Source organism: Arachis ipaensis, chromosome B01 (assembly GCF_000816755.2).
Source record: "Arachis ipaensis cultivar K30076 chromosome B01, Araip1.1, whole genome shotgun sequence".
Lineage (NCBI taxonomy): Eukaryota > Viridiplantae > Streptophyta > Magnoliopsida > Fabales > Fabaceae > Arachis > Arachis ipaensis.
The window spans coordinates 115,730,772-115,755,426 of NC_029785.2; the positions used below are offsets into that span (position 1 = coordinate 115,730,772).

General features: G+C 36.9%; 4 protein-coding genes across 5 annotated transcripts; 2 read left to right on the forward strand and 2 right to left on the reverse strand.

The window, feature by feature from the left end:
- LOC107611315 (U11/U12 small nuclear ribonucleoprotein 65 kDa protein-like) lies at nucleotides 2,864-9,463 on the forward strand. Its single transcript, XM_021111248.1, has 11 exons — nucleotides 2,864-3,210; nucleotides 4,324-4,395; nucleotides 5,137-5,364; nucleotides 6,112-6,193; nucleotides 6,333-6,506; nucleotides 6,715-6,876; nucleotides 6,960-7,088; nucleotides 7,950-8,037; nucleotides 8,260-8,318; nucleotides 8,453-8,518; nucleotides 8,705-9,463. The coding sequence occupies exons 1-11, from the start codon at nucleotides 3,059-3,061 to the stop codon at nucleotides 8,786-8,788; spliced, it is 1,296 nt and encodes a 431-aa protein (XP_020966907.1). The 5' UTR covers nucleotides 2,864-3,058; the 3' UTR covers nucleotides 8,789-9,463.
- LOC107634036 (protein SAD1/UNC-84 domain protein 1) lies at nucleotides 10,410-15,061 on the reverse strand. 2 transcript variants are annotated; one of them, XM_021123888.1, is made up of 3 exons: nucleotides 13,848-15,061; nucleotides 13,659-13,720; nucleotides 10,410-11,041 (listed from the first exon to the last, which is right to left on the reverse strand). In XM_021123888.1, exons 1-3 carry the CDS (start codon nucleotides 14,919-14,921, stop codon nucleotides 10,789-10,791), a joined length of 1,389 nt encoding a protein of 462 aa, XP_020979547.1. In that variant the 5' UTR covers nucleotides 14,922-15,061; the 3' UTR covers nucleotides 10,410-10,788. The 2 variants fall into 2 exon arrangements, with proteins under 2 accessions (XP_020979547.1, XP_016193109.1); XM_016337623.2 differs by lacking the exon at nucleotides 13,659-13,720 and having other exon boundaries at nucleotides 13,848-15,050.
- Nucleotides 18,372-19,388, forward strand: LOC107611323. The gene is made up of 2 exons (XM_016313265.1): nucleotides 18,372-18,681; nucleotides 19,039-19,388. Exons 1-2 carry the CDS (start codon nucleotides 18,372-18,374, stop codon nucleotides 19,386-19,388), a joined length of 660 nt encoding a protein of 219 aa, XP_016168751.1.
- On the reverse strand, nucleotides 20,477-20,945 carry LOC107611331. The gene is made up of 2 exons (XM_016313274.1): nucleotides 20,820-20,945; nucleotides 20,477-20,737 (listed from the first exon to the last, which is right to left on the reverse strand). Exons 1-2 carry the CDS (start codon nucleotides 20,943-20,945, stop codon nucleotides 20,477-20,479), a joined length of 387 nt encoding a protein of 128 aa, XP_016168760.1.

Below are 24,655 nucleotides of genomic sequence, written 5' to 3' on the forward strand. Positions count from 1 at the left end.
GTTGATTATTCTCCCGTGGGTTGGAGGGTAGTTGTCGTTTCGCAGTTCATGTGCTGGGGTGGGATGTAACACCCCATTGCCCTAAGCCTTACCTCATGCCGTAAAGCAAATGATGACAAAGTGCTATGACAGTTCTAAAGCTCATACGGTAATATATATATATATAAAATAAAATACTAGAAACCCGATGAAGAAATATAGCTCAAAACAGAGATACAAAAGCGTGAAGCATTCACACGATAACTAAAGCGCAAAGGATAAGATACACAAAATAAAGATACAAGATCACAAGGTGTGTGTATATATATATATAAATAATAACCAAAAGAGTACTAGCTGCAGCCTATGAAATTTAGGCCGACTAGTTAATATAGACACAACAGAGTTTTTGAAATAAAACAACAACATCCTAGCTTTCAAAGTAAGCTTCTAAGGCAACAAGATACAATAAACAAAAGTGAGAGAATTTACATAAAAAAAACCAAAATGTAAAAGATAAAAGCGAATCCTCCACTCTGTCACCATCCCACAAACTCACCAAGGTGGGTTGTGACCTGCATCTGATAAACAACAACATATGGTATGAGAACCGGAGGTTCTCAGTATGGTAACAATGCCCAATATATAAGATATAAGGTTTCGGGACACCAAAGGCAATCTTTTAACTTCACATCAAGCATAAGATTCAAACTTAAAGTAAACCTAAACCATAAAAAGGTTATCTATCTTAAGGGATTTGTAACTAATATAAACACCGCTGTCCCACAGCCTTCGCTAGCCTAACCTCCATGCGATCTCATCGCCACCGTCTACCAAGCCTCCTCGATCCCAGTAGAAAGCACAAGTAATTGCAAACAAGTAAAACACAGGTAATATACATATATAGCAAGTAATTCATGAAGCAAGTAAGCATGTTATACATCTAGGCAAAAGATGCAATTAGGCAAAGCAAACAAACAAATAGAAGATGCACATGATGAATGTCTGTCCTATTGGCCGTGATATCACTTGTCGGTTCAACTGCCAACCCGACACATCCCCTTGGGATGTCACCTTTTGGTCACGAATAAAAATGGTACCCCATGGATATAGTGTCTGGCTCATTGTCCATGGATATAATGACTAACACACTCTTGTGACTTGAAAGGATGCGAGCGGGATACTCAACCTCAGATCTCACATCTCAACGTAAGTGGGATTAACCACCGTCCTTGCCAGGAGAATAGCGACTCATCAATCTCAATATATCAATAGTATAGAATTAGTCACAGTGATCACTACTCATAGCACAAGTTTAGTAATACTTATCTCATCAATCTCATCGGCCTCAATCATTCACTTGTCTCAATACACCATCATCTCAACACTCCACCAGTTCACTCAAGTTATTCCACCCATAGTTCATCCCAAGCCTAAGTCAATGTCTCTAAACTCGTAACAAAAATATCTAATCTTAAGTCATCTAATTTATTCTCATTAGTCTCAAAGTCTAATTACCAGTCAGGAGTCTTAAACAATAATTAAAGAAGTTTAGAAAACTAAAGAACCAGTTAAAATTGCAAGAAAACAAGTTTTCAGCTAATTAAACCTTCACTTCAAGAGCCAATAGTAACCGTCCTTGGTATAATAAGTTTTTGAAGGAGTTGAATGCTAGAACTATCCAGGATTGATTCCAAAATGAGAAGTAATACCAAAAATAAAACTCTTAACAATAGAGATTAAAGGAGTCGCTAAACCCTCTAATTACCAAGTAGAATTAACACAAATATCTTTAAGATGGAGGTATAAGTTAGAAATATGAATATAGGGTAGACCAATCTTACCAATAGGACTTCAAGAGTCATGCCAAACTGATTGGTTAAGGGAGCCAAAACACTAAAAAAATCCTTCTTTCAAATGGTTAAAAGCCGCAACAATATTGCGCAAATAGTTAGAGACATTTTCAGGATTTTAAAATCCAAACCGTAACAATGCCTTAGATACTTGCCCACCAAAAGTTGAATCCAAAGCTTATCTTTGCAATTAAGAATTTGTCAAATCAATTTACCAATTAAAGCCAGATTCACACAATGAGCATCTTTAAAGCTAAGACCCCTAGCTTTTTTTAGGAACAATTAAAGTTTTCCATTTCACAAGAGAAAGGCCTCTTCCATTACTTTGGCCCTTCTATAAGAATTGACGAGTAATGGAGTTGATTTTCTCACAAGTATAAGCAAGAAATAAAGAAATTTGCATCTAATAGATGAGAATAAATAAAATAACTGACTTTATCAAATAAATCTTTCCTCCTTTATTTAATAATCTATCTTTCCAACTCGTCAACCGCCTTTGAATCTTTTTAATAACATCTTAAGCCCCTCGTTTAGAGATACAAGAGTGACTCAAATTTATACCAAGATACTTTTTCAGATTCTGAGTGAAACGAATACTAAACATACAAGTAAATATTTGTTTACGAACAGAAAAAACATTTTTAAAACAAAGTGCTTTAGATTTTTGGAGGTTTACCTTCATTTTAGAGGCTCTATAAAAAGTATGAGAACATTCATCACCAACTCAACTTGAGACTTTCTAATCTTACAAAAGAGAAATAAATCGTTTGCAACACATTTGATGTGATATTTTTGATCCGTCTCTAGACACAGAAATAAGAGTCCAATCCCTTTTAAACACTTTGTAAGCAATCAAACAAACAAGCTAATCTCTCTATGCATAAAACGAAAAGGTAGAGACACATTAGTAGCCTTACATATTCAAAATAATAAATTATCACATATTACATGTTTTAATAAATATCATATTTTATTTTATTTAAATTAAAAATCCATACATAATCAAAAAAAGAAATTGGAGGATCATTAGTCATTACTTCATTAGTGCAATGCTGCTACGTTTCTCTTCTCCCCTTCTCTGCTCTCTAAGCCAGAGCTGGTGCCGCCGGCGTCGCTGCTTCGTTCTCTCTCGATCACTACTCCGCTGAGTCCGTTCAACTCCTGCGCCGCCTCCATTCTCCATTTGAAGCTGGTAATCCCCTCTTAAACATTTCTTGGGTAGCCACATGTATCACTCTGCAGATTCAAAGCCTCCAGCTATGGATTCACCAGTGACCCTTTTGATTAAGCACCTTCTCGAAGCTATACCTCATGACACCCTTTCTCGCCTCTTATCTCATTATGGTGCTTCCTCTCTTCGTCCTTGCTCTACTGGAAGGTAATTTAACTGCCACTGCTTTTATATATTTATTTAAAGCTTCTCCATCTTATAATTCACTAATATCACTCTTTGGCAATAAGTTTGTAATGCAAGGATTTGTGCCATCATTAGGTTCCATTGATTTGCATTGGCGAGTTTTGACCCTTTGTTTTGCCACCAGTCTATTCTTTGTAAGACATGGAAGAACATAGTGATAGGTTATGGGGATATGGTGTTGCATGTTAGGTGTTTGACGAAATGCTTTACATTTCTTTTATTGTTGTTTCATGGTTTTCGAGCATACATGTTGTAAATTAGGATGGTTTTGGTTTTGGGTTATTTCCATGTCCATTGGAGATCTTAATAGAATGAGAAAACATAAATGTTATTTTATCCTTCATGAAATGGTAGGGTGAACAAGAAGGAAAGGAACGAATTAGTGGAGTTGGTGCTTTTCTAAGTTCCATGGTGTTTTATCGTCATGTCAGGCATTAGCCATTTAGTGGGCCATTTGTTGTGTTTATATTTTTAAGGAAAGAATTAGTGAATTACTTTGGATGATGCATTTGGTTATTCATGGCCTATGAAATAAGGTGATAAGTAGAAATGCTTTTTGGCATAATGAACAAAAACAAAGTAACTAAATTTAAAGGTTTTAAACTAGAAAATAAATAAACTGTAGGCAGTAGGCTACAACGTGAACTTAATATAATTTTTCAATTTTATTAAAGAAAGAACTTTTGGGAGACTGACAAATCTCCCGATTTTCGAATTTAGATTGTGGCTGTGAGAGATCTTCCTAGAACAATTTGTTTTTTATGCTACTATGTTGTATATTAGCCTCAGCTTTTTAGCAGCTTTTATTAATTCTATTGCACAGCGGCTTATAGTTCGCTGATACTTAATTACTTGAACCATGCCATTTTGTTGATGGTGGTGTTTCATGTCCTTGTGAAACTTTTTTACAGTAACATCATTAGATCTATACCTAATCCACCTTGTGGAAAAAGGCTTTGTTGTTGTTTGTGGTGCCTCACAAAAAAATCTCACTGTTATTTAATCAATTGATAATATTTGTTCCAATTTATTTTTGTTCATGAATGTTAATCATAATTGTTTTGTATAATTCAGGTTGAGGAATTGTGCTTTCGTAGATTTCAAAAATGAAATGTCGGCATCTCAAGCACAACGTCAACTACATGGGTATTTTAATTTCTTTGAACCATTTGTTACGTTTCTTTTGGTTCAATTTTTTAAATGAATCAATTGCATATTAGAAGAGATGGCCTTAGAGTAGATTAATTTTGTTTTGCATTTTCTTAATTCTATATTCTTATTTGTATTATTCAAAACAATATAAAAATAGAGGTTGATGTAAATCATAAACCAGCTATGAAAATAAGCTTAGTGTGCCAAAGATGAGAGTGCTTTGATAGAAAATAGTCATACTCGAATTAATAGAATAAGGAACGAAACCACGAGAGAAAGTCAGGGTGTCACCTATTATTGAAAAGATGGTGGAATATTGTCTTAGGTGGTATAAACATGTGGAGAGAAGACTAGCAGAACCTTTGGTTAGGAGGATAGATCAATGGTTCTGGGCAGAGAGACACCTAAGAATATTCTAAGTGAGGTGATCAGGAGAAATTTAAGCCCAAATGAGCTTATTTCAAACACTATAAATGATAGGGTGCAAAGGCATTGTGGACCTATGTAGCCGACCCCACCTACCTAGTGGGACAAGGCTTTGTTGTTGTTTCTTAATTCTATATTTCTACTTCATATTCATTTATCCTGATATCCTTTTTCAATTGATTCCTGATTTTCAACTTTATGAGTAAAATACTTGCCCTGAAATTGGTTAATATAAATATAACGTTGTAAAGTTTATTAGAAACTGTATTCTTTGTATGATTGTGACTTCACTTTCATGGGGTTGGTTAGGTTGAGGCTTCTTGGTAAAGTCTTGTCAGCAGAGAGAGCTAATAATCCAATGGAAAGTGGCGAAAAAGGCAGTGTAGCTCAGCTGGGAAAGGAGTCTAAAGCGTCTGTGGTTAAAGATACAACTGTAACCAAAGCTATTGATGAAGATACAAAATCAGGATGTTTCCCTGTTGCTGAGCCAATTGCTGAAAGACTTGGTGTTGACTATCCATTTCCACCTCACCTTGAGTACGCTTCTGACATTGCAGTCTTTTGTATTTGTTGCTTTTTATTGCTTTAGGATTCCCCTTGGCACTTAAATATGGCAGATAGGTCAAGAAGATTAAATAAAAAACAGATTAATGAAAAGACAGTAAAAAAATCATAGTAGATTAAAAGTCTGATTCTACTTATATGTTGTTGAGGCTGTAAGAGTATAGAATCATGAAATTTTTCAATGAGAATTTCTTCAATCAAGTCTATATTTTGTATGTTCATTTAATCTCTCTCCCTCTTGCTTTTCATCTTTTTCAAGTCTCCCTTAACATCATGTTGTGTTTGGTGTTTACTTATTGCATGCAATTCAAGAATAACATATTAGGCGAAGCAGAATGCCACTGCAACCTGCAATATCTTACAATTTGTATATTTGTTCTTCTATTTCACATGATGAAAAAAGATATAGATTATTATCTGGTGATACATTGTAGCCATTTATTGCCCTAATGTTCAGTTTACAATGGAAACTTCAAATGATAACCACTGATAACTAACTTTGACAACTGTTATTTTAATCTATATTTTAGTATTTTAGTGCTTTGCTGCTGAATACATGAATAACTATGAATGATAATTATGTGTACTTATAGTATGTTGTCATGTATCCTACTTTTTAGTCGTAGAAAGTATGATGCATGGTTTTGGAACCATCTTTGCAGTGTGGTCTATAAAAATTTGGTTTGGTTTTGGTATACTCTAATCAAATTAGTTTAACAGGTACGCTTACCCTCCGCCGGATGGAAATATATTGACCAACATTGTTAATGCTCTGATTGCTGTTCCCCGATTTTACACTCAGGTTGTTCCAGTATTAGCTGAGGATGTAAAAATTCATTGGTTTCTTTCTCCAGCTCCCGTGGAATTATTTTTTTCATTTTATTTTATTTTTCTGCTGAGTAGCAAATTGTGATCACAAGTTTTCTACCTATCTAATATAGGTTCTACACTTAATGAACAAAATGAACATTCCAGCTCCATTTCGTATGGCATTGCCAACACCGCCATTACCTCCAGCCGTGCCAACACCACCACCTCCCCCTCCTCGGGTACCTTTGAAGCCTCAGTCTGCAGATCTGTCAAGTGGTGAATCAGAGATGGAATCTTCAGAAGAGGTATCATCACCATTGCTTCATTAGCATCTAATCCACTGCGATGTATATGTGCAATGGAAAATGCTTAAATGCTTCAAATTCGTGTAAAGCATTTATTTCATGCACATCTTTTTTAATACCAACAAGGGTGTGAGTGTGTGTGTGTGCGTGTTTTTTTCCATTCATTATTCTTAAGTTACCATAGGAAAGTAACAAAAAAGAATTTTAGGAGGTAGAGCCAACAACAGAAAAGCCTAAGAAGCGTGCCAGGCGTGAGACAATTATTGGCCCTGCCATTGATAAAGATGTAGCTCATGAGGATGTTGGAGTAAAACCAGCCACCTTAGTCCCAAAAGAAATCCCAGTAATCAAGAAGAACCCTGTTTTGCAGGTATTTGTTTACTTTCCATCTGATTGGTTCTTGTAGCATATTATTGTAGCTTACAGTTGTTGCTTTTCTTGATGATTTTGCAGATCAATATTGCTCCCAAAGAAATTAAGGATGAGCGAAAAAATGATGACAGAAGCCAAGATTTACAGGAGCCAGAAAAAGAGAGTCCAGATCCACATAAATTCTTGACTCCAGAAGAATTAGAGAGTATTGTTTAAGGTTTGTACTTTGAATGTAGCTAAATATCTACACTTTTTATTGCCAAGTCTCGTCCTTCTAGGTGTCGAAGTGCTACATTCCAAATATAGTATCTGCCTGTTGGGTTGAAAACGATTTTCATCAATGCCATAAATATAATGATTTAACATAAGTTCAATGAATGTAGTGGTACCTACACTGTTCTGGCAAATTTTATCAAATAAACAAAATATATTTCACTTAAAAATCTATTGTTTTTATATTACATTAATTTTCTCAAGGAATTTCATGCGTATCATATTGCAGTATCTTGTATCTATTGTCATTATATCAGCCTCCATTGAGTAATGTCTAGCAATTTTTTTTTGATAAATTGTTTCTAGTAGAAGGCTATTTGTAGACAGACTTGCATATCTTATCAGATTATCATATTAACTGATCATGTTTTCCAGTTTTCCATTAGCATTTGAAACTGTCTTGCCTCTATTATGGAAATTGGTAACTACTTTGAGAGATCAAGTGTTGAAATAAAGAATTGTGAGTAGCTTAAAATATCCCCGTCTTGATCTTATTGAAGCTACCTTTATAAGTTTTCCTGTATACAATCTCAAATTTGTTTCAAGTGACAATTCTTTGTTCGCCCACTTGTTTCATCAGTTTGTGGTTAATCTAAAGGAACTTGACAACTGCTAATTGTTCAATGCATCTAATCTGTAATATGGTCTGACATTTCTTTATTGCTTTTTTCTCAACAAAAATTTCTTTTGCTATGTGCATGATTTTCTAGTGGTCACGTACTTGGATGTTATGAAAACATTGTAGTGCAAAATTGCATGTGTAATGGATTTGTGTTTTTGAATTGATGGATGGTGCAGAACTATACCACTGGAAATCCGGCTCCTGTGTTGTATATTAAGAATTTGGCAAAAGATGTGGTTGGTGAAGATTTTTTTTTAATATTTGGTAAGCTGCTACACTTTTAGCTGTTTCAGGTTTGGTTTTATCGGTACATGATTTGTGCTTAGACTAGTACATACACTTCTAAAAAAATAATAATTACCTTAATGAACATCTTAGTAGCCTAAAATAAATAATAACTTTACCAAATATGTGACATAATGAGTTCATTATAACATAATCGTTCGGATGTCAATTGAGTTCTGCATATGTCTTTTGCTATGGCAGGGTGCTTGTTTGGAAGTATTGAGACTGCCAAGTCTTGCCTTCATGTAAAACTGATGCAGGTAAGACCTTGATTGGCTTTTAAAACCGTATATGAATTTCAATTTGGTGTTGATGCCATACGAGGAGACTTCCAAAACAAATATTCGCTGGTAGCAAAGCATGACTAAAATTAATGACTAGTTCTGAGTTTCAGGAAGGAAGGATGAGAGGTCAAGCATTTTTAACATTCCCATCAATTGAGCTGGCTCATCAGGGACTGGTATATTTCTCACAGCAGACTCGCTTTCCTGTGTTTTAATTTCTGATATGTGCAAGATGATTTCGTTTTCTGATTTTCCATTACGATATTTTTTATTCATTTGTCATATAGTTCTTCCAGAATTTGCTAAACCATGAGATGGGGTGATCTTATTAAATGGTTTATGTCACATACCTTTGGTTTCAGAATCTAGTGAATGGATATGTATTTAAAGGCAAGCCAATGATAATCCAGTTTGGTCGGAATCCTGGTGCCACTAAAGGAACTTGATTCTGTGGGCACAGGAGGGATGCACCACTAGTTTTGTGATCTCAGATCTGAGAATCGCATGAGGTCGTTTACTCATTTCCCCTTGTCTAAATGTAAAACGATAGATGGCTAATGCTGCAACTTTATGTCGACCGGGAGATGACTCCGCTTTGAACTACGTAGCTCCAGACGACATTTTGGAATGTTTGTGATATAGCATTAATCTTGATGCTGCCATTTGCATTTCCCATGGAAGGGCGATTCCGGGTTGTAAAAAGTTTACTTGTATGATGAATGATGTTAAGTTCCCCAAGATAGGTTTGTAATTTGGATTAAGGTTACTATATTTAAGCATTGATGGTATTGCTTGCTGCTATAGAATCCATTCTACAAAGGATAAGCCAAGTAGAATTGTTGTTTCTATAAGCCATCGTTAATTCGTTACTGGTACAGGAGACAACTGAGGAAACACTCAATAGATTCTAGATTCTGCACTTTGTGTGAGGATCATGTGGTTGGTTAAATTTAGCATACAAAACATGATGCTTATAGAGCTGCCTCTTTAAATCTTTGCTTCTTATAGATGGATAAATGGACCCATAACATTGTGGGAAAAGCACAGTGAGCAGAATATATTAAACCAAAATTGGGGAATAGTTTAGTCTTTGATGAATTCAGTTCTTCATTTCTCCCTGATATCTTGTCTCCCTCTAAATAGCATTGATTTCTTGATGTTTTGATTGTTGAAATGTTTATAATGTCACATATCACAAGACCACCTTCGTAAATTTAAGAAATGCAAATGATTATTGCTTTCTTGTGATTTAGTATATAAGTATAAATTATGTCATGAATTTTTTGATAAATTTACAAATAACCTGCACTTATTTATTCTCACTACATAGCTATTACAAATGTAATTTATATTATCGGTGGAAGTCTGTGTCTCTAAAGTAACTAAAAATAATTAAAATATATGAATTGCGAACATTTTTGTTTGTGTATAATTTTGTTTAAATGAATGATTGATATTTTATTAGGGTACTAAAAATGTCCTCGAAATATTCTCGCTTTCATTTTTTTATATCAATAAAAATATCCTTCAATAATTGAAAAACGTGGATGAAGACATTTTCTATTAACGTGAATGCCTGTGGCAAATAGAGAAGGCATATGTGACAATTGAAAGGATGACATGGTCAGCACACTCTATCCTAATTTAAAACACTAATTTTTAAAATTTTAATTAAAACAAATCCCAATTTCAAAATGATTCATGATGGTGATCCCCAAATCTTTTAGATCGCCAATACCACTCATTCTGAATTTCCAGAACCTTCTTTTTAAATTATTTTTTTACCGATACAAAAAATGGAAGTTACTTTTGTCAACGACAAAATATTTAGGAGCATTATTTCGAAATATTTAGGAGCATTATTTTGAAAGCATTTTTAGTGGTTAACCCTTTTTCTTATAAAACCATGTATATATCATCTAAGTTATATAAAACTTTTTGTCAAATGCAACTTGGTTACGAAAGCCAAGGTAGTTATCACTCCTGTCAATAATGGTGTGTCCTCACTAAAAACAATGGGTTTAGTTTACCAACCAGAGAAAAGAAAGCAAGATTTATCTACGGACATGTTGAATGTACAAAATGTATAGAAACACATCCACATTAGCAAAGAAGTGGCTTAACTTAGATGGCTAATTTGGCTCATCGTTGAACGAAAGGTTAAATAAGACACATTAACGAAAGTTCGCGATACTCAATCAGCCATCTACCTAACTCAGGGATCTTACACTACATACAAAATCAATCTGAAGCAGAAACACTGTAAGGACCATTAGTGCCTGTTCTAACAATAACAGAGTCCTTCCTAATCTCTATCTGAACAAATAATACTTGAACATTAACAAAATTACACGGGCATTTGATCAAATTCCAAGCAAATAAGATATGCATTATAATGATTGTGTAGCCATCATTGAAACTATTTCGGGCTCGTGACCATGAACCCTCAAGCGATATATACAAGTGTGTGAAGGGCTTCCATGGTTTGAGGTAAAATCGAGCCGTACTGTGTCGACAACAACAGAACTTGCTGAGTCCAGCAACTTGAAAGTTTGAGCATTGCTCTTGTCAAGGTCATATGTGAATTCTGATAGGAGAAACATCCTCTCTGGATGAATAACGGAATCCATATTACGCCCCTGTAGCCAACCGGAGATCCTGCAGTCTTTCGGAGCACTTGATCTGTCATATGCAACGCTCTGTTGAAACGAAAAATATTAGTACCAAAAATTAATGGCATTAAAAGGATGTGGAAAAATTAATGAAATATAAATATTGTAGCAAAAACTTGTGTATGAAGACAACAGAAAAACAGATCACATAAACTAATTGCCCATTGCAAAAAAAATTAAATAAAAAATAAAATAAAATGATAAAAAATTCAACTATGTTGACTGTAAAAGCATGGCAGTTAGTAGGTAATATCAGCCGACTTCACCCATTGGGATAAGGCTTTGTTGTTGTTGTTAGTTGGTAATATGCTTAAATAATAGAAGTTGAGCTCTACCTAGCAATTATAAATTACGATCTAACAGTAAATGCTCGATACTGCACACTGAATTCAGCAATTTTAATGCTATAGCAGATATTCTCTCCAATTGGGATAAAAAAAATGTAACTGCCACTTGCAAAATGTAAAAGATCAGGACAACTCAAATACGATACCAACAGACAAACAACACTACATAAATTGAGATGGAAATCAATTGAGGTGGAAGATCTCCGAGATTTCATTGACCAGATATGATTTAACCAGAAAAAATGATAGACTGATAAAGTGATAGTGCATCTATAACTTATTCTAATTTATAAGAGTGCTCCATCTATGTGCATCTATCTCTGAAATGACAAGGCAGGCCAGGTTGATAGCAAACATGAGAAGATCCTAACCCATAGTTGAACTACTAAAATCTATATATTAATAGTTTGACTCAAATAGCAAGGCATGGTATATTCCACACAACAATGAAGCCCTTGTCTTAAGGTATGCCAGAGTATCCTATATGCTTATAATCAAAATCAGTAAAATCCAAATCTACCTTGATAGTTCTGCTTAGAAGTTTCCTTGGACTTCTTTATGCATGACAAAACTACCAAGATTCTACCATCCTTCCCATAATATGTGCAACAACAATTTTCACAAAAATATTCATATATGTAAAAATCGAAACAGAGTACATAACCATTTCAAAAATCATTAAATCTGCTTCTTCCCCCTCTTTTGCATGTTTTATTGACTATTTGCAACCAAAAAAAAAAAAAAAAAAAAAAAAAAAAAAAACTTATATCCAATATCGACAGGAATTGGTACAACCTGTGGTAAACGCTTGATAGAAATGATGATGGGTACTCTAAGAGAGGACAAACTACCACTTAAAATTGATTACTTTCGCTTCTAGAAAAAACAACGAAGCACAATTAATTAATAAAGACCATGTGCTAGTAAGACTATTAAAAAAGGATCTTGTTAACAAGTGCTCTGGGCACTAGTTAAGGATACTTTAAGAAGAAAGTATTTCCAGAAAATAAAAAGTAAATGTTAATATTTTAAGTTTTCTATGTATTTAATTCATTGGGAAAACCAAGACTTTCTTCTTTTACTTTCTTAACCAATGTTCTTAGGACACTCCTTACCTAAATCCTAAAAAAGAACTACCAATCTAGCACTGGAAAATGCACTGGTTTTGCAAACACTCACCAAATAATGCGAACCTTCATCAAATGAATTTACAATGAAAACTCTTTGTCATACATACTGTGAACAAAAAACAATGTCCCGTTCACAGCTCACAGAAGAAATGAATAGACACCAAATGAGCAAGAAATCAGACATTTAACTTCTAGTTAAAATGTTAATTTGTCATAATTATGAAGCATGTAGTGACTTTTACAGAAAAGATGAACTATTTAGTCACACTCAGCCATCTAAAGCTACTTTAGTACAACAAAAATGCAAAATAATATGATGGATGACAAAGTTTGAAGTAATTTTTTATTCAAAATTAAGTACCTTCAAGCAATTACATAAAGGGAAAACCACTGCATTACTAAAGGTCTCACAGACTTACTCTCATACAACTGTAAATAGTTCAATATCATTCATGTAACATAACTACATCAACAAGACAACCTTGCACACATTGCACATTGAAAAATCCAAAGAAGCACTAAGATATCACGATTTGCCTTTGACATACAGAACTCTTTCAAAGGGAATATAAAAAGTATAAAAACCTTATATTAACATGAGGTAAATAGCATTTCAATTGCTTCTTCAATCATATACTAGATTAAGAAACATCAAGTGTGCATCTCAAAGGCTATTATGATGATATTTACATTATTGTCATGTTTAATACAAAAGTACAAGGATAAAAACTCCATATTCTGCAGACAACTACTTTTAATTCAGCAAACTACCATAGCCTATAACTGACAGGAAGGCCAAAACTTATCTTGCCTAGACTAAATTCCACTGGCACATTCTGCAAATTTATGAACTGACTAAAATAAAAAAAAGCAGGCATGTGTATAAATATGGGAAGACCATATGCATATGAACAATCACAATGCATCAATGCCCAAAACAAACATCCAAATTGCCCCAAAATTTTAATAAACCAAGGAACACTAAGAGTTGGCTAGTTGTGCGGAAAGAAAAGGAAAGACTTTGAAGGGGAAGGAAGGGGAAGTAAAGGGAGGGTTTGAGATTTTTTCACCCTAAATAATAGAAAGAAAGAGTTTGGAGTACTTCCTATATATGTTTACAATTTGTTAGGAATAAAATAATAAATTTAATTGAAATAAAATGAAAACCTCAAATTTGGTAGCCTGAAAATGAGGTTTTTGAGTGATTGAAAAAAACCTCCAAAACTCCGCTGCAAATAATAATAAGACTAGTGCATTAACCCTCGAAAACCACATTACCGAATACACCTACGAGAACACAACATATTAACTGATCGGCACAATGCATGTAGGAAATATCAGAACAAAGAAAGTCACCTTTGCAACATGCTCCAATGTGATGGCCTCAGGGACGATGGCAGTCCTCAACCTGATCTGAACAAACCCGCTACTGTCTTTCAATGGAAAGCACTGCCCCGGTTCGCCAAAGCTCGGTTTCAACATCTTTTCGGCATTGGGGTGAACACCATTCTTAGCAGACAACGAGAACCAGTTCCCTCTCCCTCCAACATCAAACGGCTCCGAATGCTTCACGACGGCGGCGCCACCACTCGCCAATGCATAGTCCACCATCCCAATCCCATCAGCAGCATGCTTATCAATCCCTTCCTCAATCATCTTCCTCGCGAATTCCTTCACTTCATCTATATCCAAACCCCCACTTGCCTTCACTTTCTTCAAACCCTCAACAACCTTATCAAGCTCTCCCTTTTGAATCCAATCTTTTGCCTTCAATGTAGCCAAATTCCCTTCCAATTTCTTACTCGCCGCTTCAAGTTTCTCCAATCTCTCCAATCTCTTCAACTCCTTCTCCAAAGCAGCGCCCTTCTCCTCAATTTTCTTGTCCACAACATCCACCCGCTTCTGTACCATCCTCAGCAGATCGTCAATGTCGGCGATCCTGCCCTCGAATTCTGCCAAGGCGTAACCGCCAGCTACGCCAGCACCGTCTCCGGAAACCATGCCAGCGTTGCCGGGCTTCGCCACGAGCATTCGAATCAACTGAAACAAGCACCAAACAACAATCCAAAGCCCGATATTCTTGCCCATGACGCTCAGCACCGTCAGCCACCGCGGCTTCTTAGCCTTCGGGACGAGTTTCCGGGTTCGCCGTTGCGGCGCGGCGGTGGAATCGCCGCCTCCAGCGGAGGCCTTCTTCGCTGGGACCAAATCGTTTGAAGTTCCGCGGAGAACGGCACCGGCACGGATCGATTGGTGGCTGAGGTCGCGGCCTTCTCGGACGGAGGAAGGTTGCCTTCCTTCCCCGGCAGTCCCGGCGGGTGAGACGGCGACATCAGTGGGGAGCATTTCGATGGCGGTGGTGGCCTTCTTGACCGCGCGCTGACGCGCTTCTGGGTTCGTGGCCATAATAGAGACCGAAGATGCCGACATTTGAAACCCTAATTTATGATTTGCGAACGAAGAAGAAGGTGATGAATTGAGAATTTTGAGTGAGAGCGAGAGTGCGCGAGATCGGAAAGCAAATGGGCAAACACCAGAGTTTCTATTTTTCTTTAAAACGAAGTTCTATGTTATTTTGTATTTTTGTTTGACACGGTGGAAATTCAATTCAACTACAGTCAATTTTAAGTGAAGTCTTCTAACTGACACTAATTACAAAGTAGTTTTAATCAAATTTAAATTAGGCATAAATTATGGGGTATATTATGTCAAAAATATGACTATCAGTGATAATAATAAAGTGCCGAAGTAAAAAGTATAAAAATATTTATCAATAACAATAACAAAGTGTCAAGAGACAATAAGAACGGAAATGGTTATTAATTTAAGTTTGAAAATTCGTAAAAATATTATAGAATAACTATCAATTGACATTAGGTTAATTTATAAATAGAGCTTTGGATAAACATTACAATTAGTCCCTGACCTTTTAAACTGTGGACACATTCGTCCCTTACAATCTAAAAATACAAAAACGCCCCTCACTATTCAAAATATGTGACGGATTGATCCTTCCGTATAAAATGCTCTGCTAGACGTAACAAAGAGGGGTGATGTGTCGCTGAGTTGGCGTGTGTTGGGCCTATGTGTCAACACAGTACCGTTGAGGAAGCTAGGTGTGGCCGTTTTGGAAAAAGTCTTGGACAAATAGGTCCTTATGAGATAAAACGGCAACGTTTTGAGAACATTGGCTGTAATCCTTGAGTTTCAACATAATTCCAAAGAAGCCATAGCACACATATATATGATCTTTTCCCTAAAAAATAAAGATTGATCTTCTTCCCTTCGTCATTTTTGTGAAACATTGCACCGGTGAAGCTTCGTTGGTGGAGTTTTGATTGTTATCTGTACCGGTAAGTACCCTTATTATGACACTGAATGGGACTGTTACTTTCAAAAGTTATTTGCTATGCATGTCGTGGGTTGGGGTTTAGGTGTAATGTAGTATTGGGAGGGGCATGGAAGATGGGTTGTGTGGGATTTGGGTGAAAGGTAGTTATGTATTTGCTAATGCTTAGTGCTAATCGTTGAGTCAAACAATGCTGCAGATGGTAGATATTTTCGTGGTTCCTGTTTTTCATCACGGGGCTACTTTCAAAGGGCCCCGACTAGTGAATTAGTTTACCTGGATAGTAAGGTTGAGAGGTTCCCACCGATGGACCTGGATTTTGTAAATTTTGGTGACTTGATAACACTGTTCAAAGGACTGGGATATCAATCATACAAGGAGGCATACTGGTATGATCCAAAGAGCAAGGATATAGAGTCAGGGCTGCATGTTCTGAGGGGAGATGCAGGCATCAACCAGGTGCGCCAGGCAAAGATGAGAAACAAAGATACTAATGAGTGCTACATATTTTTTGATCATCCTATTGATGACCCGGAGCCTGTAGATTGTGCTGGTAAGGAAAACGATGAGGTAGAGGAAGATGGTGTTCGTGTCGAGGTGGATGAATTGGATCAATCGTCGATGGAGCACGATAGTTACGAGAGTGCAGAGGATGAGGCGTATGCACATCCACCTCCCAGTAACGAAAGTAACAGTAAGAGTGGGGAAGATGTTGTCAGTGGGTCTGTGTCTGGCAGAGGAAAAAGGAAACAAGTGCCTCATTCATTTAAGAGAACCCCTCAGCCAAGTAAGAAACCCAAGAAGCAAGCTCGACGCGTGTCTCAAAGAACAAGGTCTGCTGCAAGAAAGAAAGGGCCTGCCCATGAGCCCGAGGCAGGTGGGCTTGGTGGACAGCCCAATGGATCTAGGCCTGCAGGGGAGCCCAATAGATCTAGGCCTGCAAAGGAGCCCAATAGAGCTAGAGGACCAAGGCTAGCACTGGTAGACTACATGAGTGATGTAGACACGGATGGCGATGATATTGTATGGGAGTATGAATCTGAGGAGCTGCATACACCCGTTTCTTCTGAGGATGAGGGAAACAAACGTCAGTGGCCTGAGTTCAATGACCAATATAGTTTTGAAGAGGGAAGATTTGAGTTTGGAACAAGGTTTGCAACAATTGAGAGGTTCAAAGAGGTTATAAAGGATACCTTCATTGCTGAAGGTCGGGAGTTGGTTTGGATCAAGAATGACAGGGAAAGAGTTAGGGTTGGGTGCAAGGACGAAGAGTGTGGTTGGATTGCCCACTTGTCATACAATCGGCAATTACAATGCTTCCAAGTCAAGACTTATAGAAACGAGCACACTTGTACAAGGGACCTTGGAAGCAATGCCGCTTATCAACACTGGATCAGTAACAAGGTGGAGAAGAGGATGGCAACGCACCCGTATATGACAACTCATGAAGCTATTAATTTTCTAAGAGAGGACTTTGACCGAAAGAGTTAGGGTTGGGTGCAAGGACGAAGAGTGTGGTTGGATTGCCCACTTGTCATACAATCGGCAATTACAATGCTTCCAAGTCAAGACTTATAGAAACGAGCACACTTGTACAAGGGACCTTGGAAGCAATGCCGCTTATCAACACTGGATCAGTAACAAGGTGGAGAAGAGGATGGCAACGCACCCGTATATGACAACTCATGAAGCTATTAATTTTCTAAGAGAGGACTTTGACCTTACTGCACACCCAAAGATGGTGTATAGAGCTGTGAAGGAGGCAAGGGAGAGGAGGATGGGTAACGAAAGGTAACAGTACGGAAAATTGAGGGATTACTTATTAGAGATACATAGAAGTAACCCTGGGTCTTCTGCATTGCTAGACCTAATTCCTCAGCCTCAAGCACCCCCTATGTTTGACAAGTTGTATGTTTGTTTTGAGACCTACAAACGGGGATTCAAGAGTGGCTGCAGACCATTGATCCATCTAGATGGAGTATTTCTTAAAACATACCATGGGGGACAACTACTTTCTGCTATTGCACAGGATGCTAACAACCAGTTCTACGTGGTTGCATACGCAGTTGCAAGATCCGAAAACAAAGAATCATGGAAGTGGTTCCTAACATTATTACAAGAGGATATTGGTGATGTTGGCAACCATGGTTGGAATTTTATGTCAGATCAACAGAAGGTTAGTTCCCTTTTTGTCATTCCCAGTTTCTTTTCTCAGTCATTTACTGGATTATATATTTTTGTAAACATGGCTTGATGCCTTCATTGTAGTTAGGGACTGCTACCTGCACTGAAAAAGGTAATGCTTAGTGCACATGTCAGAAACTGTGTGATGCATATGTGGAAGAATTTCATAAACCGATTCAAGGATCTGTACATAAGAGAAATAGTGTGGGACTGTGCAAGATGCACCACCATCTCTGAATTCAAGACAACCATAGAAAGACTGAAAGAAGTGAACAAGGATGCTTGGGCCTACCTTATGAAATTTGAACCTGTTACACGGTCCCAAGGTCAACAACCTAACAAATAACATGTGCGAGTCGTTTAACGCAAAGGTGGTGAAGTACAGATGCAAGCCCATACTCACAATGTGCGAGGAATTACAGTGCTATGTGATGCGGCGAATGGTTCAACACAAGAAACTTCTGGGGACTCATGAAGGAAAACTGGCGCCAGTGCAAGAGAAAAGGCTACAGAGGCTTATCAAACCAAGCAACAAATGGACAGCAGAGTGGATTGGTGATAACGAGCGCAAACGGTTTGAAGTCACTTACAAGGGATCCAAAGTTGATGTGGATCTGATCAAACACAGTTGCTCGTGTAACAAATGGCAACTCACTGGTTAGTCAAGTTCATGAATTTCAATTTTAACATGCTATGCATTTTCTTAATTTAAGCATGCTGTGAATCATAGTTGCTGTGAATTTCAATTTTAATCATAGCTGATGTTAACCATGCTGTGAGATTAACCATGCTGTGAATTTCTATTATAATCATTATGTGAATTTTTTGGGATTAACCATGCTGTCAATTTGGACATGCTTGGTGTGAATCTAATTAACATGTTGTGAATCTGCTGATATTAACCATGCTGTGAATTTCAAGATATTAGCCATGCTGTGAATTTCTATTAATTCTTCATATTTTAATCATTTTTATGCCATTCTGTTGTTGTGAAACTACTGTCCTGCCGTGAAGGGATACCATGCATTCATGCTATAGCAGCAATAAAAAAACGGCATGATAAGCCCGATGATTATGTCCATCCATGGCTATGTATGGAGTCCATTAGAAAGACATACGAGCACTTCATCCAGCCAGTAACTAGTGAGGAATACTGGACAAGGTCTGAGTTTACTAAGCCTGCTCCACCTGTGTTAAAAAGGCCAATTGAACGTCCCAAGGTGCATAACAGACAGAAAGATCCAGCTGAGGCTGTTATTAATGGTGACAAGTTGAAGAGGAGTTTCTATGTCACATGTAGCAAGTGTGGTGAGAGAGGACACAACTACAAGACGTGCAAAGGGGCCCCATCCAACCCAAACTAGAAGCCAAAGACGAAAAAACCAAGGACAAAGCACAAGGACTCTCAATCACTAGTGGTTCTGCCTTTGTCCCATTCAGCCCCCGAGGAAGAGGTAGTCCTTACTTACTCAGGGATGTAATTGTCCTCCCGATAATAAACTCAGAGATTTAAGTGTCTATTATAGTTTTATTTAAGGTGTTATATGTCTGTATTTTATTGCTTCATGGTTTTAAATATCTTATTATATAATGTGCTTCATTGGGTGTGTTTACACTAAGTGGATACATTTTATAAAATGCCTCATCTCAGAGTGTGGAAAAAGAGTCCCCCTGCTGCTACGAACCCTCCTTATGTTGAACAAAATTCTGCTAATCAATCAGTTGCTAATGAACTATGGATTTTGGTGGTATTTCATTGTTGTTGATTGCTAGTTTCATTGCATTCACACTTGTTTCGACCTTCATGCAGGGTAATTCGAATGCAAACGCTGCACCATTCAGGACCCCAGCCCAGTCTTCATCTCGCCCTGCACCAAGACCATTTAGGCCTAAGCAAACAGTTAGGAGGAAGCCTTTGACAAATAAATCCTCGAAGCCTGTGCCACCTCCCCAGAGTGAACATCATCTCCCTTCTCCACAACAACCGACTACATTAGGAGCATCTCCACAAACTTTGGCAGCAGCAGGCAAAGCAACCCAACGACTGTTTAAGTTCATCCCCACTCCAGGACTAAATAAGCCAAGTAGTTAATGCTACATGTTTAGACTTTAGTCATGACATCAACATCTTTTTGGAAAATACTGTTGTTTTACAAAGCAACTCTTTTTGGAAACAATGTGATTATGTATAGCTTGCAGGCTTAACTTATGCCTTACTTTGGTAGTAGACATGTTATTGACTTCTTTTGTAATACATTAACAACTCTTTCATGAGATTAATTTATGCTTTACATATATAATCATATCTCTAAATAATTTTGCCATTAACTTGCTTAGGGCAATCACTTTGCTGAATATATCATAATTTAGCTTACAACATTTTTGTTCAAACAGCATACAACAAAATGGAAACTCATTCCATACTACATTACATCATTTTTTTACCTACTTTTCAGCCAAGTTTGGCAATAACAGAAGCAAAAATTACAAAAACCACTGCAAGAATAACCAAATACAGATTAACATTCTTCTTCCTCTCTAGATGCAACACCTTCTTCTCCAAATCAACCAGTTTCTGTTCCACTACCTTCTTCCCCAGATACACTTTCAGATCATCAACCTCGTTCTTTGTAACAAACTTCTCAAGGACTCTTATTGTTGAAACATGGTCATCCAGCCATAAGAAGAACTTGCAGTGACTGGGATTTTTCAGCTGCATGTTCATCATTCCAAAACAAACAAAACATAACCAACTCCCGTATAATCAAACAGACCAAATAAAATCACTAACATACCTTAAAGAATGGACATCCAAAGAACAATCTATTGGGGTTCGTCATTGTCCTCGATTTGTACAATATGGTGTACACCCCGTATTTACACGTCGAAGCAATCTCGTCCTTCTCCTCTGCAGCTTCCATGCATTTCACGGTTGACGGCAGTAGAACGCGTCGTGTGCTGGATGAAGTCTTTTAACTGACACTAATTAAAAAGTAGTTTTAATCAAATTTCAGGTGAAGTCTTTTAACTGACATGGTGGAAATTCAATTCAACTACAGTCAATTTCAGGTGAAGTCTATTAACTGACACTAATTAAAAAGTAGTTTTAATCAAATTTGAATTAGGCGTGAATTATGGGGTATATTATGTCAAAGATGTAACCATCAGTGATAATAATAAAGCGCCGAAGTAGAAAGTATAAAAATAGTTATCAATAACAATAACAAAGTGTCAAGAGACAATAAGATTGGAAATGGTTACTAATTTAAGTTTGAAAACTCGCAAAGATATTATAGAAGTAACTATCAATTGACATTAGGTTAGTTTATAAATAGAGTTTTGGATAAACATTGCAATTAGTTCAATTTTTTGGGAAAACACTTAAAAACCCAAAAATACTCTCAATCTTCCTAGCATCACAGGGTAGAATTGAAAATTTTAAATAATTCCTCTAAAGTCTAAATTCAAACTTGTACTTTACTTTTTATTTTTAATTAAAGTTCTTTACTTTTATTTGTTCTTTTTCATTTTCTTCTTCCTTTCTCTTTTAATTTCTGTATTTTACTTTACTTCTGACACCTTGCATGTTTTCTTTTTATCTTTAATTTTACTTTTGAAACTATAATTGAGACCTTAAAACACCCACAAGAGGAGTCGTTTCCGCTCTTTGAATTAAGATTGTGAAACAAAACTCGAAAATTATTAATTTATTTATTGTTACCAATGAAAAAAAATCGAGTAAAACACCCGCAAAGGAATGATACCTCTTGGTCCAACTTGAGGAGTTTTGATCGTCCTTCTTTGCTAACTCTTTATCTTTAGTGGGTGTTGGTTCTAGGGTTTGGTGGGGCTTTCTCAACTGTGTTGTTTCTTTCACATTGATGTACTTTTCAGCATGTTCTTGCATATCTATCATGGAGATCGGATGACGCTTGGAAATTGATTGTGAGAAGGGTTCCTCCCATAAGCCATTTACGAGTCCCATAAAGGCTGCCTCTGTCGGCAGGCTCAATATCTCCAAACATACTTTATTGAACCTTTCCATATACGCTCTCAATGATTATCCTGACTCCTGTTTTACTCCTAACAAAGTCAGGGTGTGCTTCACCTTGACTTTATAAATGAAAAATAAGTCAAAAGAACTCTTAACCAACTTATATCAAGTTACCGACCTTTAAGTAAATTATCGAAACATTCTTAGGCCACCTTGGTCAAGGTGGTCGGGAAAGCCTTGCACCGTGTTGGGTCAGTGGATCCAACTAAATACATCTGGAGTATAAAGTTACTCAAGTGATGGCGAGAGTCGGTTTATCCGTTATATAGCGTTATTTCCAAGGTTTTAAAGTCTTTTGGGACTTAAACTCGCATAGTATCCTCTAAGAACGAATCTTCGCTGCTATAGTAGCAGTCAAATTTGTGGTTGTCATTTTGAGCTTTTTTATTTCAAAGCTCGGCTTCCAACCTCTAGAGCTTCTCGTTTGCCTCCCCTTGCTATTGCAGTTCCTGTAAGAACTGTTACTCTGCTTTCCTCTATCTCGCTAACTCTACTTTCAGGTGTTCGAGATGACCAAGATGGCCATGCACCAACCCCTTATCTCCATTGCGCTCTTGCTATCTAGGTCTCCTTTGGGTGGAGGATTATGGATTTGAGAGACCACTATAGGTGCAGTGTGTGGTTGCAATATTGAGTGAGCATGATTCTCACGGTATCTCTTTTAGTGTGAGACCTAGAATCCGAAGTCGTATGACTGTCTTCAAGGTTATTTTCTATCATGTCACGGGTTGATCTTTTGGATCCTAGTAACGGTGCCAATGTTCTGAATTACATGAAATGAAAATGTCAAAGTTGGGTTTGAATGATATGATTCAAGATCTTGCAATGATCTCCCTGTCCACTTCTTGGACAACGATTGTAGGTACCTACAAGAAATTTCGATGCCTAAGTTAAAAATGCATAAATGTAAGGTGTGTGTAGAATTGGGTTGATATTATTTGAGTTATGATTGTATTTATAGAGGGAGTATATAGTATGACTTAGTTATATTTGGACATAACTCCACTGGTATTGAGCAGTTATTCTCCTTGTTACATGGTCAGTTACTACAACGTGGGAAGCAAGGCCTCTGCATGTATCATAATTAAAATAGTGGAGAAAGGGTCTGAGCTTGCTCCCCAAGTCGGATAAAATTGCAGGTTACGAGACTTAGGTTGGGTCCGTTTAGACGTGGTGACTCGACCGATTTGGTGGACTAAGACCTTTTTTTGTTGCCCGCAGTATCCCCCAATTCGACGAGTTAAGGACTAATCTATCACGGATTTAAACTCCATTTAAAGGCTTACCATTGGCCAATGGGTTTTGAAAATACTATCGCACCTTTCAGCTGATCCATTAGATCGTCTATCCGAAGAAGTGGGTACTTGTTCTTAACTGTAACCTTGTTCAGCTGTTGGTGGTCTATGCACAATCTCATTCCTCTATCCTTCTTTACTAGTAACACTGGGGCTCCCCAAGTTGACACACTTAGACGAACAAAACCTTTCTCCAATAAATTTTTCAACTACTTCTTCAGTTCTGCCAGTTCCAATGGAGACATACGGCAGGGTGCTACCGAAATTGGTCCAGCTCTAGGTACCAAGTCGATGCCAAACTCAATCTCTCTTCGAGGAGAAAACTCTGGTATGTCTTCTGGAAACATGTCGGAGAAAACTCGCACCACTCGGATTCGCTCCAGGTTTAATTCGTCAACACTCGAGCTAGCCGCTAATAGAACGTAACCTTCACATTCATTCCCGTTATAAGTAACTCACAGAATCTAGGTATAAAGTATGAAAAACTACTGATCCAATACATATATTATCAGAAGAAAAGATAACAGTTTTATCAAAACAGTCAAGAAGAATATGATTCTTAGATAACCAATCAAATCCTAAGATAATGTCTTAACCAAACAAAGGTAAACAGACTAGGTCATGTAAGAAAGGTCTACTTTTAATACTAAAGGCTACCTGTCGACAAACAAGGTTGGTCAACGCTTTATGTGAGGTGGGTATATTTACAACTAGGTCAAAATTCAGTTTAGAGAAAACTAATCCCAACTCATGCGCAACAATTAAAATAAAAGAATGCAACTTGCTTAACCGAACTAGTGAATTAACCACTAAACCAACCTAAATTGATTGGACTAAAATCTTTTTGACTAATTGGGTTGGAGCAAGTAGACCAGCCTAATCCCTTAGATCTACCTTTTTTTTTTGGGTATACTAACAGGGCCGAAGCATAAAAAAAGAGAATAAACGTAAAATTAGTATGGAGTACTAATAAGCCCCTTTACATCTTCAGCAACATGCATCTCCACGTAAGTTGGGGCTTTATCTAAAAAAGTAAAACCAATAGGGTACTTTAATAAATCATTGGGCCCTTTGTTGTTTTGAGTTTATACAGAAATATAAATATTAAAAAATAAAAAATTAAAATTTATTTAGTTAATAAAAAGTGTTTAAGAAGGAGTCTGTAAAAATATAAAATTTGAAAAATACTTTCACAAGAATCTTAAAATATGGTTTGGATCGGTTAAAAATGCAATTATTTTATGATTTAGTTTTTGATAACATCAGAACCATTACTACCCCA